General features: G+C 41.5%; 2 protein-coding genes across 2 annotated transcripts; both read left to right on the forward strand.

The window, feature by feature from the left end:
• Positions 1-408: 408 nt before the first annotated feature.
• Positions 409-5,816, forward strand: LOC123769499 (digestive cysteine proteinase 2). The gene is made up of 4 exons (XM_045760648.2): positions 409-532; positions 752-823; positions 3,894-4,046; positions 5,296-5,816. Exons 1-4 carry the CDS (start codon positions 530-532, stop codon positions 5,371-5,373), a joined length of 306 nt encoding a protein of 101 aa, XP_045616604.1. The 5' UTR covers positions 409-529; the 3' UTR covers positions 5,374-5,816.
• A 6,671-nt stretch (positions 5,817-12,487) lies between these two features.
• On the forward strand, positions 12,488-15,375 carry LOC123769498 (digestive cysteine proteinase 1-like). The gene is made up of 7 exons (XM_045760647.2): positions 12,488-12,561; positions 12,812-12,883; positions 13,537-13,689; positions 13,821-14,003; positions 14,252-14,443; positions 14,574-14,739; positions 15,002-15,375. The coding sequence occupies exons 2-7, from the start codon at positions 12,812-12,814 to the stop codon at positions 15,205-15,207; spliced, it is 972 nt and encodes a 323-aa protein (XP_045616603.1). The 5' UTR covers positions 12,488-12,561; the 3' UTR covers positions 15,208-15,375.
• The last annotated feature ends 236 nt before the right edge of the window (positions 15,376-15,611 follow it).

A 15,611-nucleotide genomic window follows, 5' to 3' on the forward strand; every position in this document is an offset into this window, starting at 1 on the left:
CACAAAATGCCGAGGAAAATAGATAGGGGGAACAGGAACAGTGTATTTAAATTGAAAGAAAATAGAATAAGCGGATATACGTGAAAGATTGAAAGCCAATTAATTCGAACGAAAGTATGGAAATACTTGTACTCTCTACGAGTGGTCAGTAAGTAGAATGCAGTGAATTAAGAAGTTGTGGAAGCCACCTCCATCCCCCAACTTCAGGAGCAAATACGACAAGGAAACTCCAGCATTAAGAAAATTAAAACAAATAAGACAATAGGTACAAAGAAAGGCTTACAGGCGGAGCATAAAGATTCATATCTCACTTCCCTAGAGTCATCGATAAGTAAAGCATAGTTACGTAAGCCTTATAGATAATAGGGGGGGGGGGATATGGGGAGGGGGGGGGGAGGGTGCAGAAGCGCGTGGCAGTGCCAGGCACCGTGAGAGGCAACAGACAGTAGAGGCAACAGCAGGTGAACTGCCTCCCACGGGCTCTACTAAGTATATATATACTGCAACGTCCTTCAATAGACTTTCAACCATGGTGAGCCTTGCTGCTATTTCCATACAAAGCTTTCTTCAATATCTAACATAGAATCAAATAAGCGTTCGTAGATTAATCTTTCAGTTTCATGTAAATAACCAGTTTACGAAACCCGTATTAGTTTAGTTTTATCGATAAATTTATAACACAGAATCAAAGATAAAGTTTTAATCAAAATTCGTTGGAATTCCTTTGTTTTTTTTCTGTATTCCGCTTCAGATGAAGGTCGCGGTCTTGCTCCTGTGTGGCTTGGTTCTGGCGGCCGCTAACACCTCCTGGGAGGAGTTTAAGGTAGTGCTAAGATTATAGATCAATTATTGCGTTCCTACTGATGTTTAACACACACACACACACACACACACACACACACACACACACACACACACACACACACACACACACACACACACACACACACACACACACACACACACACACACACACACACACACACACACACACACACACACACACACACACACACACACACACACACACACACACACACACACACACACACACACACACACAGTTACAAATCGAATGATACTAGAGTGTTGAAAGTAAGTGCTGCGTAATTAGGAGACACATGATGAAACTTATCACGACGTCTCCTAATAATTTAGAACCTTTATAGATCTTATTGGGGACACTATAGTAGGCATCCTTCAGTCTCGGGAGACTATGGAGTTTGGTTCGACGCTGTGAGGCGAAGCTGGAGTGCCCTTTCCAGGGCGCAAAGCCTGGGTAGGTAGATATGGAGGAGAAGCTGTTACCCATGCAGCAGGTCCCCCCCTCTCCACGTTACTGAAATTATCCAATAGAAAGGCAAATGCCAATACACATGGTTCCAGCAACGTCGCAGGAGCTGCCAGAACGAGGTCGACGTCAACAACGAACTGCCTTAGGGGCTCCAACTCCGGATTTTTCCTCGAGGTTGACTCCTGAAGCCTTTCCCAAAACAGGGGTATGGCCGCAAGGCAGCGGAGGTTTAAAATCAGGGTTTTCCTTCGCCTAGATGGGCTGCCTTCCCAGGCTATCGAGTCCCATCTACCCGGAGCAGCTGGTTTTAAGGCGCCAGAGGCACGCCCTCGCCCCTTCTCCTGTCGGTAAAAGCAGTTCCGCCGGACTTAGACTAAGCCACCCGTGCAGGCCAGGAGTTGGACTTGGTTGTCAGAGGCTAGTAGAGACGCATGCCATATAGGAGCATTTTATAGGTCATGGGAGCTCGTCCCCCATTACCACCCCCTGGCTATGACAACCCCTTGGAACCTTGGGGACACTATGTGTAACTAAGACACTCTGTACTTCAACACTTACCACTGTACTCGGAACAGCAAGGAAAAGTGGACTATGAGAAGAAAGGGCCAAGCCATTACGACTATATGACCCTTGAAAGGGATCAGGATTAGGATTTGGGATGGGACGGGGGGGTTAAAGGAATGGTGTCCAACCATTTTGACTGGTCGGGGATTGAACGCCGACCTACATGACGCAAGACCGTCGCTCTACCGTCCAAGCCACGTGACTGGGCCTCAGGAAAGATAATGAATACGACTTGTGTGATGCCTTGGTCAGTTTGGATGCGCCTGTTCCTGGTAATGTGAACGGTGTTCAAGGGTTCGTGTAGTCCCCTAGTTGTGCTGCGGGGGTTGAGCTTCGGCTCTTTGGTCCCGCCTCTCAACCAGCCTCGCCCTCGTGTTGGGAGCTGAGGGTGCGACTGGGGAGGGAGGGGGGAACTAGGTGGGTTTCATCTATGTTAATTGTTACTTCGATGGCTCGATGGCTCACATGGTTAACTGTGCGATGCTCAATGTCATAGGGTCATTCGTCCTCCCTTCATGCATCTGTACATTGTGCTGAAGTGGAAGCCCAGTTTAATGTGGATTGTTGACCAGACCACACACTAGAAAATGAAGGGACGACGACGTTTCGGTCTGTCCTGGACTATTCTCAATCGACTTGAGAATGGTCCAGGACGGACCGAAACGTCGTTGTCCCTTCATTTTCTAGTGTGTGGATTGGTCAACATACTTCAGCCACGTAATTGTGACTCCTCGCCCAGTTTCATGTGTTTTATTTGTGTCGGGGTTCTGTGGTGTTTCTCGATTGGCTTCGGAGGCGTAAGTTAGACGTGTCTGGAGCTGATATTCGACTGCATCGTTTAAAGTTGTCATTTTTTCCCCTTTCCTGATTTAGACCTAAAACGCGGAATGCGTTAGTTGAAATTTTGCCGGATTTTGTGTATTTTGTGTGGATTGATAGCTTGAAGAGGTATACCTTTGTGAGACTTTTGGAGTTATTTTGGAGTGGAGGCAACATTATACCTTGTGATAGATTACTCATTTTTCCCAAGGGGAACTGAGTACTTGACTCACAGAGGAGTGTGTCGAGTGAAGGTGAGTGTGACTCAGGATTGTTCTGGCGTTGGGTTAATTTAACACTGGTTTTAGAAATGGGTTTCTATACTATACTAGTGATTGTGAGTGAGTGTGTGTAATGCTTTTAATTGAGTGTTGTTTACTGATTGGGAGAATGAAGTGTTACGACAGTTAGTCTGAAGCGTCGTTGTTGCCCTGTGTAGTGCTATTGACTTTTCAATTGTCACACAATGAAATTTGTAATTGTTTGTGTGTGTTTGTTTACAGTTAAGTGTACTATATATATGTCTTTTTTCATGTTTTGAACTTTTGTTTATAATCATTGTTATTATCTCCTCACTTGTGTTAATGTCATTATTATTCAAATGACATTGTGCCTCCTTTCGTTATTATTTAACCAAGTAACTTTGTAAATTGTTGTAGTTCATTGTTGCAGCAGCCATGTGTCGAATGTACCTACGTTTACAATTTTCATTTACAACTGTTATACGTTCTTAAATTTGTAATTAAACCAAGTCGTTAATTTATGTATGTATATCGAACTTGCGTTTTTTAATTTGGGATCTGAATTTGCGTTGTGTTAATTAAATGAGTCAATGTATTATCACATTGATTCCTGTTTATAGAACATAACCTCTGGCTTGGTGGTGTGCCATGAATTTACACTGTGTTTTTTAAATATTCTTGTGTGATAGAATCTGTACATAAATTATAATTTTAACAAGGAAGAAAAACCACTCATTCCCCCCCCCCCCCCCACCTCTCTATCTTGAGGTTATCTTGAGATGATTTCGGGGCTTTTTAGTGTCCCCGCGGCCCGGTCCTCGACCAGGCCTCCACCCCCAGGAAGCAGCCCGTGACAGCTGACTAACACCCAGGTACCTATTTTACTGCTAGGTAACAGGCTCTATTCTCATATTTTTTTTTTACAAGTACAGTATTATATTATCTACTGGTTTAGCTCCTGATACTTCCCTCAGGCCGAGTATGACAAAAAGTACAAGAGCACAGAGGAGGAAAGTTACCGCAAGAAAGTGTTCGAGGAAAACTTACAGCACATCGAAGACAACAACAAGAAGTATGAGAGAGGAGAGATCAGCTTTACCATGAAGATAAACAAGCTTGGGGACTTGGTATGTTAGTTTACGTTCACCTATTGGAGGCACGTATTGGAGGCACGTATTGGAGGTACGTATTGGAGGCACGTATTGGAGGCACGTATTGGAGGCACGTATTGGAGGCACGTATTGGAGGCACGTATTGGAGGCACGTATTGGAGGCACGTATTGGAGGCACGTATTGGAGGTACGTATTGGAGGCACGTATTGGAGGCACCTATTGGAGGCACGTATTGGAGGTACGTATTGGAGGCACGTATTGGAGGCACGTATTGGAGGCACGAATGCACATGCAGCAGTGCTTATTTTTGGGTCTGAAATTAATATTTTTGTGATCTGAAGGTGTGACCATTTGGATTGGTCGGTGTAGCGTCGACCTCGCTTTTTACAGGGTCAATGTTTTATACCCCTGTGATCCTTGTCAGCATTCTTTTAATTCTTTTTCATATATCAGATTTTAGTCTGTCGTCCTATTGGGTTTTAAGTGCAATATTGTCTTTTTTTTTTACTCATTCAGGCTAGGCGCTTTCTCCTGATGAATTCCGTCTCTGTCTTATGCATAAAAAAGGGAATTCAAATTTTGTTTGAACTTATTTGCAACTACTCTAGACCATATAAATGGCCTTGGGATCGGTTACTTCAATGGAAAATTTTGGATTCCATTTTTGATTGAGACAGATTTTAGAAGGGCAAGAGTCTTATTACACTTCTTAGTGGCGTTTGTGTATTATATTTGCATAGTGGAATTGCAGATAAATTGGAATGTCAGTGACAAAGATAGATTGCATTTAAGATTAGTTCAGTGTGACGAGTTTCGATCATTTTTTTTATCAAATCACACATCAGGCAGGGAGTGGGTTGGCGGGGCCAGCATCAATCACTGGTGTAAAAAAGAACACAAAATAATTTGTCTCTGTGCGATAATGGAAATGTCAGGCATCTCATGACTTTAATGCAGAAAAGTCATGTTTATTTGAATGATTCTCTATATACTAGTAGGATGCTTCAGGTCTTCACCTCACTTTAGTGATTCTTGTGCATCTTGGGGCACCTAGAATCACCTTCACTTCGTACTTCTAGGTTGTACCAAATAGAAGTTGGGAAGTAAATTTTGTAAGGCACAGTAATAAACTACAGATCCAATAAATATCATGTAAAAAATAATCTAGTAGATATATTTAACAAGAATTTCATTATTCTTACTAGTAAGCGTTTTCGGGGGATTTAAGTTATTCCTCGAGCTTCTAATGTAAATCATTTACAGACGGAGGATGAGGTGAGTGCCATGATGAATGGCCGCAGAGGGACTCAGCGTGGAGCCTTGAGACCTCGGGATGAGTAGCTGGGATGCCTCTGATGATTTGGTAGACAAGATCAGCTCTCTTCATCTACGCTAAACCGTCTTTTCGCCTATAAACTGTATTCTGCAGATGGCTTCCTACATTTGTATTCTCATACTCAAGTGCTAATTCTTGGGAGACTTTGTTGCTGATTATATGTACCTGAGGTGAATAAATTCCTCAGCTGGTAATATTTTTAAGAAATGGAATATCTCGGATATCTTAAAAAAAAACCTTTTGCTTAAAAATAAATTATAATTACACATGGCAGGAAATTAAGAAGATGAAATAAGGATTTATAATTTGTAGCATCATTTAAATAAAAGAGAAATTGTCCTTAAATCTTGCTTGAATGTAACTAGTGTTACTTTATTTTCTTCCCAAATTATTAATTGTATATTCACATAATATGATAAAATTTTTAATAAATCATTTGTTTTTCGTATTCAATTGTTTAATTTTTTGAATATTTTAAGTATAATCGACTTTTCATTGTATTCTTTAACTTTATCGTTGTTTATTACTGTAAGTTTATCATACTCTATACAAATGTGTATTGTAATATATATCGCAGTTTACTCAGAAAATTTAAAGCAATGCAAAGATGACGCATACAATTGGCTATTTCTTTTATTTAGCAAAATAGCATTTCGACGACGACCTCCCGACCAGTATCATCTGAAGCCTCGACGACCCAGCCGACTCTCATACTCATAATACCGACACAACGACCACCGAAAAATGTACGACTTTGGAGGTCCCACTGAGACTCTCTGACCCAGAGTTGGCTTCATGAATCTCGCCGGTGTCACTGAGGACAAAATTGCTCCCTTAAATCTAGGAATGAACTGTCACGTTATGTCCAGACCAATGAAAGGGCGCGGAAGATGGAGCTGTAGATCCTGCTGGATGACATATTAGACCTTGGGACACAAAGGAATGATATATTAGACCTTGGGACACAGAGGAATGATATATTAGACCTTGAGACACAGAGGAATGACATATTAGACCTTGAGACACAAAGGAATGATATATAAGACCTTGGGGACACAAAGGAATGATATATTAGACCTTGAGACACAGAGGAATGACATATTAGACCTTGGGACACAAAGGAATGATATATTAGACCTTGGGACACAAAGGAATGATATATTAGACCTTGAGACACAGAGGAATGACATATTAGACCTTGAGACACAAAGGAATGATATATTAGACCTTGGGACACAAAGGAATGATATATTAGACCTTGAGACACAGAGGAATGACATATTAGACCTTGAGACACAAAGGAATGACATATTAGACCTTTAGACAGACAGGAAGATCACCACCAAGGATACTTTATAGACGGAAATTATTGTAGGAGGAGGAAGAACTCGGACTACAAAATTCGAACTAATGTCTCTTGATCTCAAAGCTGCATTTTAGAACCTTGGACAGAATAAGGAAAGAGTTGTCAGAAAAGGGTATTCTCCAAAAAAGTATGAAAATACTGAGAATATAGACCTCATTCTGACCAACCTGAATTCCAAAAGATCACTATGGATACTACTATCGAACTAAAAACTAAGGTAGATTTATTGAAGCTGTTAATGTCCAAAGGTCTTGACTTCCCAGTGTCTAAAGCCACCGGAGAGTATAAGCTTCGATGTACAGATGTCAGGACCCACAAACCTGGTAATCCGCTTTCTTCCAGCATTAGCCAGACATCTACACCAACGTACAGACTGGCTAAGCGACTCAACACTAAGCTGACTATAAGCGTGCCCAACAGTCTAAGCCTTAGGTCTCCGAAGGAATTTGTCGACGCCCTGCGAAGCCTCTGGCGTGAGATCGCCTCTGGATGTTGCCCATCATCGTGACAGTGGATGAGACTATTATATTGATGATGGATAAAGTTCATCAAAATCCAGCTTGTATTCCTCTTAACTTCTTACAATGTTAAGAGGAATGCATTATAAAGAGGAATATACATTATAAATTATAATGTCTTATAATGTACACTTAGCAAACAACTCGAAGTATGTAGTGAAGAGACTTTTTAGAACCCTTATGGTGTCATGTTCATACAAGTAGAGGATCCACACCTAGAAACTTTGTCGCGATAGGTTTCCTCCATCGCGACAAAGTTTCTTGGTAAGTTTTAAATCTGTCCTACAGGACTACTAGAACATCGTCAACAGGGACCGAAGTGAAAAGGGAGTCAACATACAAGCTTAATTATTCATTCAGTCTTCTGATTGGTGTCATTAGGGAGGGGGTCACATTTCTATCAATAATGTTTATCAGGATCCTCTCTCTCGTTTCGTTATGGGGACCGTGGAGAGGACATTCCTGTGGAATATTTTAATAATCTGTTGTATCTGAAGTAGCATGGCGGCTCATCTTCCTTATTTCCTCGAGGTACACACACCAAAATAATTTGAAATCGTTCCAACTCTGCCTTTGACAAAGGTACTAAAAGATATGTTTCGTTAACTCTTATTGTCAGACTAAATAAAATTGTGAAAAGGAACTTTTGGAGAGCTAATATTGCAATTTCATTCTCAAGTGAAAAAAAGAATGTAAATAAAAATAAAACAGATTCGTGCTAGAATAATTTCTCTCACCCTTTTGATCACATTCAGTAATATATGCGCCTACTGGAAAGACTGCAGTAATAACATTTCATTCGATTGGGTCCTTGGTGATTCGAACCTCGACTCCAGACAATTCCAGGATATTTTTGCTTGGCCTGTGAGGTGAGTCTCTCCTGACATACATGGAAGACTGTCCCTGCAGGTGGCGATGAATGATTTCCTTGACAAATCGTGAGAACTGAAACATGCGAAAACATAACAAATGTCTGATTTCTGTTTCTGGGGGAGGTTTCCAAAATCAAAATAGTTTAATGATATCTTCATGAAAATAAACCCACTGAATGTCTGAAATTGACTCATACAACTGATTAGCAAACAGATTTGTTTTTATAAAGTGTACTATTACTTGTGACTCCAAGTAATGTCTCCATTACTTAAGACATGTCTATTATTTGCCTGCTAATAGTGCTATATGACAGGGATTTAAAAAATCTCATATACCTCGGCGAACGTAATATTGAACATTTTACATCATGCTGGTAAGCAACGATAAGCTGACGTAGCAATTATATGTGATCTTATTTTTCAAATGTATTGTAACTTTACTTGTCTTACAATGAGACGTTTAGCTCAAAAGGAATTCAATGGATGTTACTCACATCTGTGTTGATTCCTTGCAAGGTTTCATAGCAACCAGATATGACTAAATTGCTGCGGATACATTAATTATCATGTTTCAGGAATTCAGGTGATGAAAATGCTCCTCGTCGTTGTCCCATCAATTCCCGTCAGTAGAGACGGCGAATTGTTAATCAAGTTTGTTTACTGTTAAGTCGAAGAACGTTGAAGCCTTGTCTTAAATTATTTTAAGTCGTCTGTTAAACGTGCATATTATCCAATGGGTGTTATCTGAAATTTTTGCCTTTATACATAAGTAATCTAACATCAACCATATTTGTTATAGAGTAGGGTAAACAAACCTCATGTTTTCTGAATAACCTGTTCTTTTCATAACCAAATTAACATTCAAATAAATATTTATGCCAAACTCACTCTTGAGGGAGATCCTCACTGAGGTTGAATCCCAAAAGAAGACGTGATACTAACCATTGAACTTACTGCAAGCCTCGCCCTTTGGCCGAGGCTTGCATAAAGAAGCATCAGGCTTCATGTCTAGGATTGACCTGGTGCTGTAGGAGCTGCTGCTCTGTTATTGACAGCGAGGAATAATCAAACATGATAGTTTCCATATCATGTCCTGACAGCTTCCTAAAAGAGCCTTTAAGAATTTCGAACGCGTCTACAATTAGCATATATTAAAATATATTGATAAATGCATTGCGTGAGGTTTAGGTTAGATAATGTTAACCAGGCTACGTTATCTTAACTTAGAATTGGATATGATAGGATAATTAGCCTCTGCAGTTACATTTATAACAAATGTGAACATAGCAACCGGTTCTTATCTTCGCACTGTGAATTATCAAACTAATTTTATACATTTTATATTGAAAAATAAAATTTTACCCCTTTTATAGGAATATTCATTTGTATATAATTTATGCCGCGGTCGATATACCAAGAAAAATAAGAGCAGGTTGGGTTTAGTTGTTCGCAGAGTCCAACCATTACTCGAGCCGGCTGCGTAGTGCCGGCTGCGTAGTGCCGGCTGCGTAGAGCCGGCTGCGTAGAGCCGGCTGCGTAGAGCCGGCTGCGTAGAGCCGGCTGCGTAGAGCCGGCTGCGTAGTGCCGGCTGCGTAGTGCCGGCTGCGTAGTGCCGGCTGCGTAGAGCCGGCTGCGTAGAGCCGGCTGCGTAGAGCCGGCTGCGTAGAGCCGGCTGCGTAGTGCCGGCTGCGTAGTGCCGGCTGCGTAGAGCCGGCTGCGTAGTGCTGGCTGCGCCACCAGCTGGCCCGGGAGCCTCGCCATCTGGATAACTGGCCGCTGGAGTTGTTTATAAACAGTATGTGGCAATGTGTAAGTCCTCGATATCACGCGTTTCAGGGCAAAGGTGTCGGAGTGTCACTGCCTGAACCTTCTCACCCTCCTGGACAACATGTGGGCACTAATTTACCCACACGGCTCCGTATTGCGCTCTTATCATTCCTTTGGTCCGGTCGAGTTTGGTTATTCCAAAGATAGCGATGTGTTTTCGAGTAAGGGAGAAGAACACAATATTTAGGTGGAGGGTCAAAGGTTGAATCAGTGTGAGGCAACTTCAAGTGAGACCACTACTTTTCTTCTCTTTGCTTCGTTTGATTTCTCTTATTTACTTGGCTATTCAATGCCGACAACCATTTGTTTATATTTACCTACTGAGAAGTAAAAAAAAAATATATTTTTGTTTAACATAGGTGGGTACAGGAACAGACTATGTTAATGCCAATGGTTTAAAACTGAGCGATTAAAAATTAAATATTGTTTACATTTTTATATTAAAAGTGTTTAAAAGTTGTGCACCTTACATCAGTAACTGGAGCAAGAATAGCGGGACATATGGATACTGAAATCCCCCATGCAAGATGATTGAAACAGAGCCCCATTAATATACTGTAGTATTTATTTGTTCATTAGAGGTGTGAGAGTGAGGTCCCTGTTTCCTGTGATACCTTAATCCTACCTGAGAGTAGGATTAAGAGCAGCTGCCCACCGTTCATATACAAGCTTACTCTTTAAGGATCCTCTTGTGGAACTTTCCTCTCTAAAAAATCCCCTTGTGGCACTGTCCTCTCACCTGTGGGTCTCGAAGGCTGTGTTACCATTGAACAATTATTGTTGAACGTAAATACTGGCTTTACCCGGACCGTGGAGTGCAAAGGTACTCCAAAGGTACATGCCCCAGTACTCTTCCTGGACCCTGAGTGACTGAGACTCAGGGTACTGGGAGAATGAAGTGTGTGTTAGCTTGGTGAGGGTGCTTGCAAAGTGAGGATGGTTTGGGTTGGTGAAGCAGTCAAAAAAAGTAAGACTGGGGGGCCAGGGGTTGGATATGTAGATGGGTACGCAAATAGAGTTGTGATAAAGGGGTTCATCTGTGAGCATGCCGAAGGGGGTATGGGGTAAGGGAAGTGATACGAATGGGGGGGGGGGCATGGGAAAGGTTATGAACTGAAGGTTCATAACAGATAAGGATAAGGAACAGTTTTCTCAAGGACGAAGATGGTAATAAATAAACAAAAGCGACCTTATGGACTTGTGCTAAATATGTAACAAATACAAAAATACAATATTGGTAATTTAAGAGCAATTTGAACACAACTATTACGTCTAGGGAAGCTCCCCCTTCCCACTATTACGTCTAGGGTAGCTCCCCCTTCCCACTATTACGTCTAGGGAAGCTCCACCTTCCCACTATTACGTCTAGGGAAGCTCCCCCTTCCCACTATTACGTCTAGGGAAGCTCCACCTTCCCACTATTACGTCTAGGGAAGCTCCCCCTTCCCACTATTACGTCTAGGGAAGCTCCACCTTCCCACTATTACGTCTAGGGAAGCTCCACCTTCCCACTATTACGTCTAGGGAAGCTCCACCTTCCCACTATTACGTCTAGGGAAGCTCCACCTTCCCACTATTACGTCTAGGGAAGCTCCACCTTCCCACTATTACGTCTAGGGAAGCTCCACCTTCCCACTATTACGTCTAGGGAAGCTCCACCTTCCCACTATCACGTCTAGGGAAGCTCCACCTTCCCACTATCACGTCTAGGGAAGCTCCCCCTTCCCACTATCACGTCTAGGGTAGCTCCACCTTCCCACTATTACGTCTAGGGAAGCTCCACCTTCCCACTATTACGTCTAGGGTAGCTCCACCTTTCCACTATCACGTCTAGGGTAGCTCCACCTTCCCACTATTACGTCTAGGGAAGCTCCCCCTTCCCACTATTACGTCTAGGGTAGCTCCCCTTCCCACTATCACGTCTAGGGAAGCTCCACCTTCCCACTATCACGTCTAGGGAAGCTCCCCCTTCCCACTATCACGTCTAGGGTAGCTCCACCTTCCCACTATCACGTCTAGGGAAGCTCCCCCTTCCCACTATCACGTCTAGGGTAGCTCCACCTTCCCACTATCACGTCTAGGGTAGCTCCACCTTCCCACTATCACGTCTAGGGTAGCTCCACCTTCCCACTATCACGTCTAGGGTAGCTCCACCTTCCTACTATCACGTCTAGGGTAGCTCCACCTTCCCACTATCACGTCTAGGGTAGCTCCACCTTCCCACTATCACGTCTAGGGTAGCTACTAGTTTTGATAAGTAATTTCCATTTTAGTACGAAATGTGCACTAACGAATTCACCAGGGTTCAAGGTCTCTGAGACAGGAATCATGGTTCGAAGTGTCTGAGACAGGGCCCGTGTTACGAGGTGCTTGAGACAGAAGGCCCAAAGTACCTGACATAGTACTTAGTACACGAAGGGGTCTGAGACCGTACTCAGCTAGTTGACATGATTGTGAGGGAACATGAGAGGCACTGTGGAAGGCAGCAGGTGGTGGAGGCAGTAGCAGCAGCAGGTGTACTGCTTCCCACGGGCTCCTCGTATATATATATACCCTCCAACACCCTCCCAATACACTCTTAACCCGGTCAGCACTCTACATCCACCCAAGGTAAAACTCTCCAGCTTTTATAGTGTCAAGTTTAATGTTAAATGGAATATCTCATTTACAGAAATCAAACAAATATTTCTCATATAAATTGCATCATGTAGTGAACAACATATTAAGAAAGTCTTAAAATTCAATAGTCAAGAGTTTCTGTTAAATCATGAAAAATGTTGTATTTGATGAAGTAGAATAAGGATGAATATTACAATTAAAATGCCAGCATTTTCACTGAATGGTTTCTCTTGTGAAACAGATGAAGGTCGTAGCATTGCTTCTGTGTGGCTTGGCTGTGGCGGCCGCCCATCCTACTTGGGAGGAATTTAAGGTAAGCCCATTATCACCCCTCAAGATTTTCTGTCCTGAGTGACAATATATATTATTAGATTGTATAGGAAACATAATATTTATTATAGTAAAAACTGATTGTAATGCCACGTTCATTCTGTTATTCATTAAGTCAGTATTGTAAAATTTGTAAATGCATAAATTTTTTTTTTTTTTATTAGAATTTAGCACAATTTAATACCTCTTTCTTTAACTAGTATTTCAAGTTAAGCAAATTTACAATTTACATGAAATTGTACCAACATATTACACAAAAAAGTGATTTCTAGGTTGATTTTGTGTTTGTTAAATTAAAGTTTAGGAATTGTAGGTTAGAAAATATTAATGAAAGAAATTTAAGAACAGTAAGTTAGGAAAAAATAATTAGGTTATAATGTTTACTGGGGTTCAATGAAGAAGTTCTTGATATATTCCCAATGTTTGGACAATGATTCATTAGTGGGGTCCTTAATAAACGTTAAATCATTATTATTTACTGCAGAAACTTAGATATATATATAAATAAAAAAAAAATAAAAAAATTATTGATATAATAATTGCCTGCAGTTCGTATTAAAGAAATTAAAGAAAATATGTAGTGTAACAAGTATTAAGCATGTGTGATGTGATATACGAGTTTGTTGTTTTCCACAGACCATCCATAGCCGCAAGTATGTTGACGCAGAGGAGGAACAGTACCGCAGGAGCGTGTTCGAACATAACCTTCAGTACGTCAAAGAGTTCAACGAGAAGTATGAGAGGGGCGAAGTTACCTTCAACCTGGCAATGAACCAATTTGGTGACATGGTCAGTGATGCCTCTTCCTAGTTTCTGATATTTTCACAATTTTGCAATTGGATTCATATATTTGTAATATAACTCTGATATATGAAACAGTTTTCTTCACTACAATTTCTAACAAGTTTTTTATATGACAGACGAATGAAGAATTCAACGCTGTGATGAAGGGGTACAAAAAGGAGTCTAACCCAGAGCCTGACAGCGTGTTCACTCCCACAGGAAGGATCCCAAGGGCAGCAACTGTGGACTGGCGTAACCAGGGAGCCGTGACTGGTGTCAAGGACCAGGGACAATGTGGATCATGCTGGTCTTTCTCTGCGGTAAATAATTTCTCAAAGATATAAATTGCCCGCATGTTCTTAGCCTGCAGGAATTATCCAGGCTTGCAATAAGTGGATAAATAGGAAAAATTATATCGATATTAACTTATTTACATTTTCCATATAGAATGAATTTAATCATATAAGGAACACATTTCGAGGAATTTAAGTTTTTTATATTTACATGTCTTCCTCGCAATCCTAAAATGTAAATTTACTTGATTATATATTTATCCGTTTTGCCACAGACTGGTTCCTTGGAGGGTCAGCACTACCTTAAGACCGGCAAGCTGATCAGTCTCTCCGAGCAGCAGCTGGTCGACTGCGCCGGCGGTATTTACTTCAACCAGGGATGCAACGGTGGATGGGTGAACCAGGCCTTCAAGTACATCAAGGCTCATGGTTCTGTCACTGAGGCTTCCTACCCTTACGAGGCTATTGTAAGTTTTCCATATATACAACGCACGTCTTGGTTATAAGTTGACTAATAAAATACTTATAGTATCTGAACTTTATATAGATGTCCTGTTTGACAATGCGCAAACTAATTTTACGTCCCCGTCCACGCAGGATGATGTCTGCCGTTTCGATTCCAACGACGTCGTCGCCACATTAACTGGTTATGTGGCCATTCCTGAAGGAGATGAAGCCGCTCTGCTGGAAGCCTCTGCCAACATTGGTCCCATCTCAGTTGCCATTGATGCATCACGACTTTCATTCCAGCTTTATAACAGCGGTGAGTAAAGACAAACTATCACACACATACACAAACGTCTATATAGTAACACAATATGCGGGTTCATTCAACATATTACTTTTCAAATTTTAAGAAGTAATTCATGAATTTACCTGATATTGTATTTTATTTTAAATAAAAATCTCTGGGCTTGACATACACTGTATATTAGCTTTCAGCCACAGTTCACATGAAAGCACACTTCCATATAACAAGAAACCAAGAGGTGTTCCACATATCAATATGTGTACTTATCTTGCAGGTGTCTACTATGAGTCGAGGTGCTCGTCAACCACCCTGGACCACGCTGTACTGGTAGTGGGCTACGGAACTGAGAGCGGAGAGACCTACTGGCTCGTCAAGAACTCCTGGGGCACCGGCTGGGGCATCAGCGGGTACATTCATATGGCTCGTAACAGGAGCAACAACTGTGGTATTGCCACTGATGCCTCCTACCCATTGGTGTAATAATCGTTGGACTCCTAACTGCCCGACTACGAGAGTGCTGGCCAGGTGAGGGTCTCACTGCATCAGAGACCCAACGTTATCACCATGTAGCTCACACCTTGATACATCTGTATGGTTATCGCACAAGGTGATAGCCAATATTACAGGAAATTAAAATGATTAAAAATACTTATTTTTTATTTACCTCTTCATTATTCAAAAGATATGAATTCTGAGGAGTGGACAAGATGAACGCAAAAGTTTTTCAGTCATCATGATGCGTATCTTTGAATCAGCAGATGAGTTTAAAGGTTTCCATTACTCTTCATGAATAAACATTAAAAAAAGAATCTCAAGTATTTATGTTGTGTGTTTTATGTCCACGAGCCTTAATGATATATTAAGTTCAGAGTTTGGTGAGTTTC

The sequence above is a fragment of the Procambarus clarkii genome, chromosome 63, assembly GCF_040958095.1.
Source record: "Procambarus clarkii isolate CNS0578487 chromosome 63, FALCON_Pclarkii_2.0, whole genome shotgun sequence".
Lineage (NCBI taxonomy): Eukaryota > Metazoa > Arthropoda > Malacostraca > Decapoda > Cambaridae > Procambarus > Procambarus clarkii.

Bases quoted from the DNA above. Each gene is read 5' to 3' on its own strand.
- LOC123769499 (XM_045760648.2), top strand. The intron at 824-3,893 runs GTAGTGCTAAGA...TACTTCCCTCAG, and splicing joins CCTCCTGGGAGGAGTTTAAG to GCCGAGTATGACAAAAAGTA. The intron at 4,047-5,295 runs GTATGTTAGTTT...AATCATTTACAG, and splicing joins TAAACAAGCTTGGGGACTTG to ACGGAGGATGAGGTGAGTGC.
- LOC123769498 (XM_045760647.2), top strand. From the start codon at position 12,812: ATGAAGGTCGTAGCATTGCTTCTGTGTGGCTTGGCTGTGGCGGCCGCC. The intron at 14,004-14,251 runs GTAAATAATTTC...GTTTTGCCACAG, and splicing joins CATGCTGGTCTTTCTCTGCG to ACTGGTTCCTTGGAGGGTCA. The intron at 14,444-14,573 runs GTAAGTTTTCCA...CCGTCCACGCAG, and splicing joins CCTACCCTTACGAGGCTATT to GATGATGTCTGCCGTTTCGA.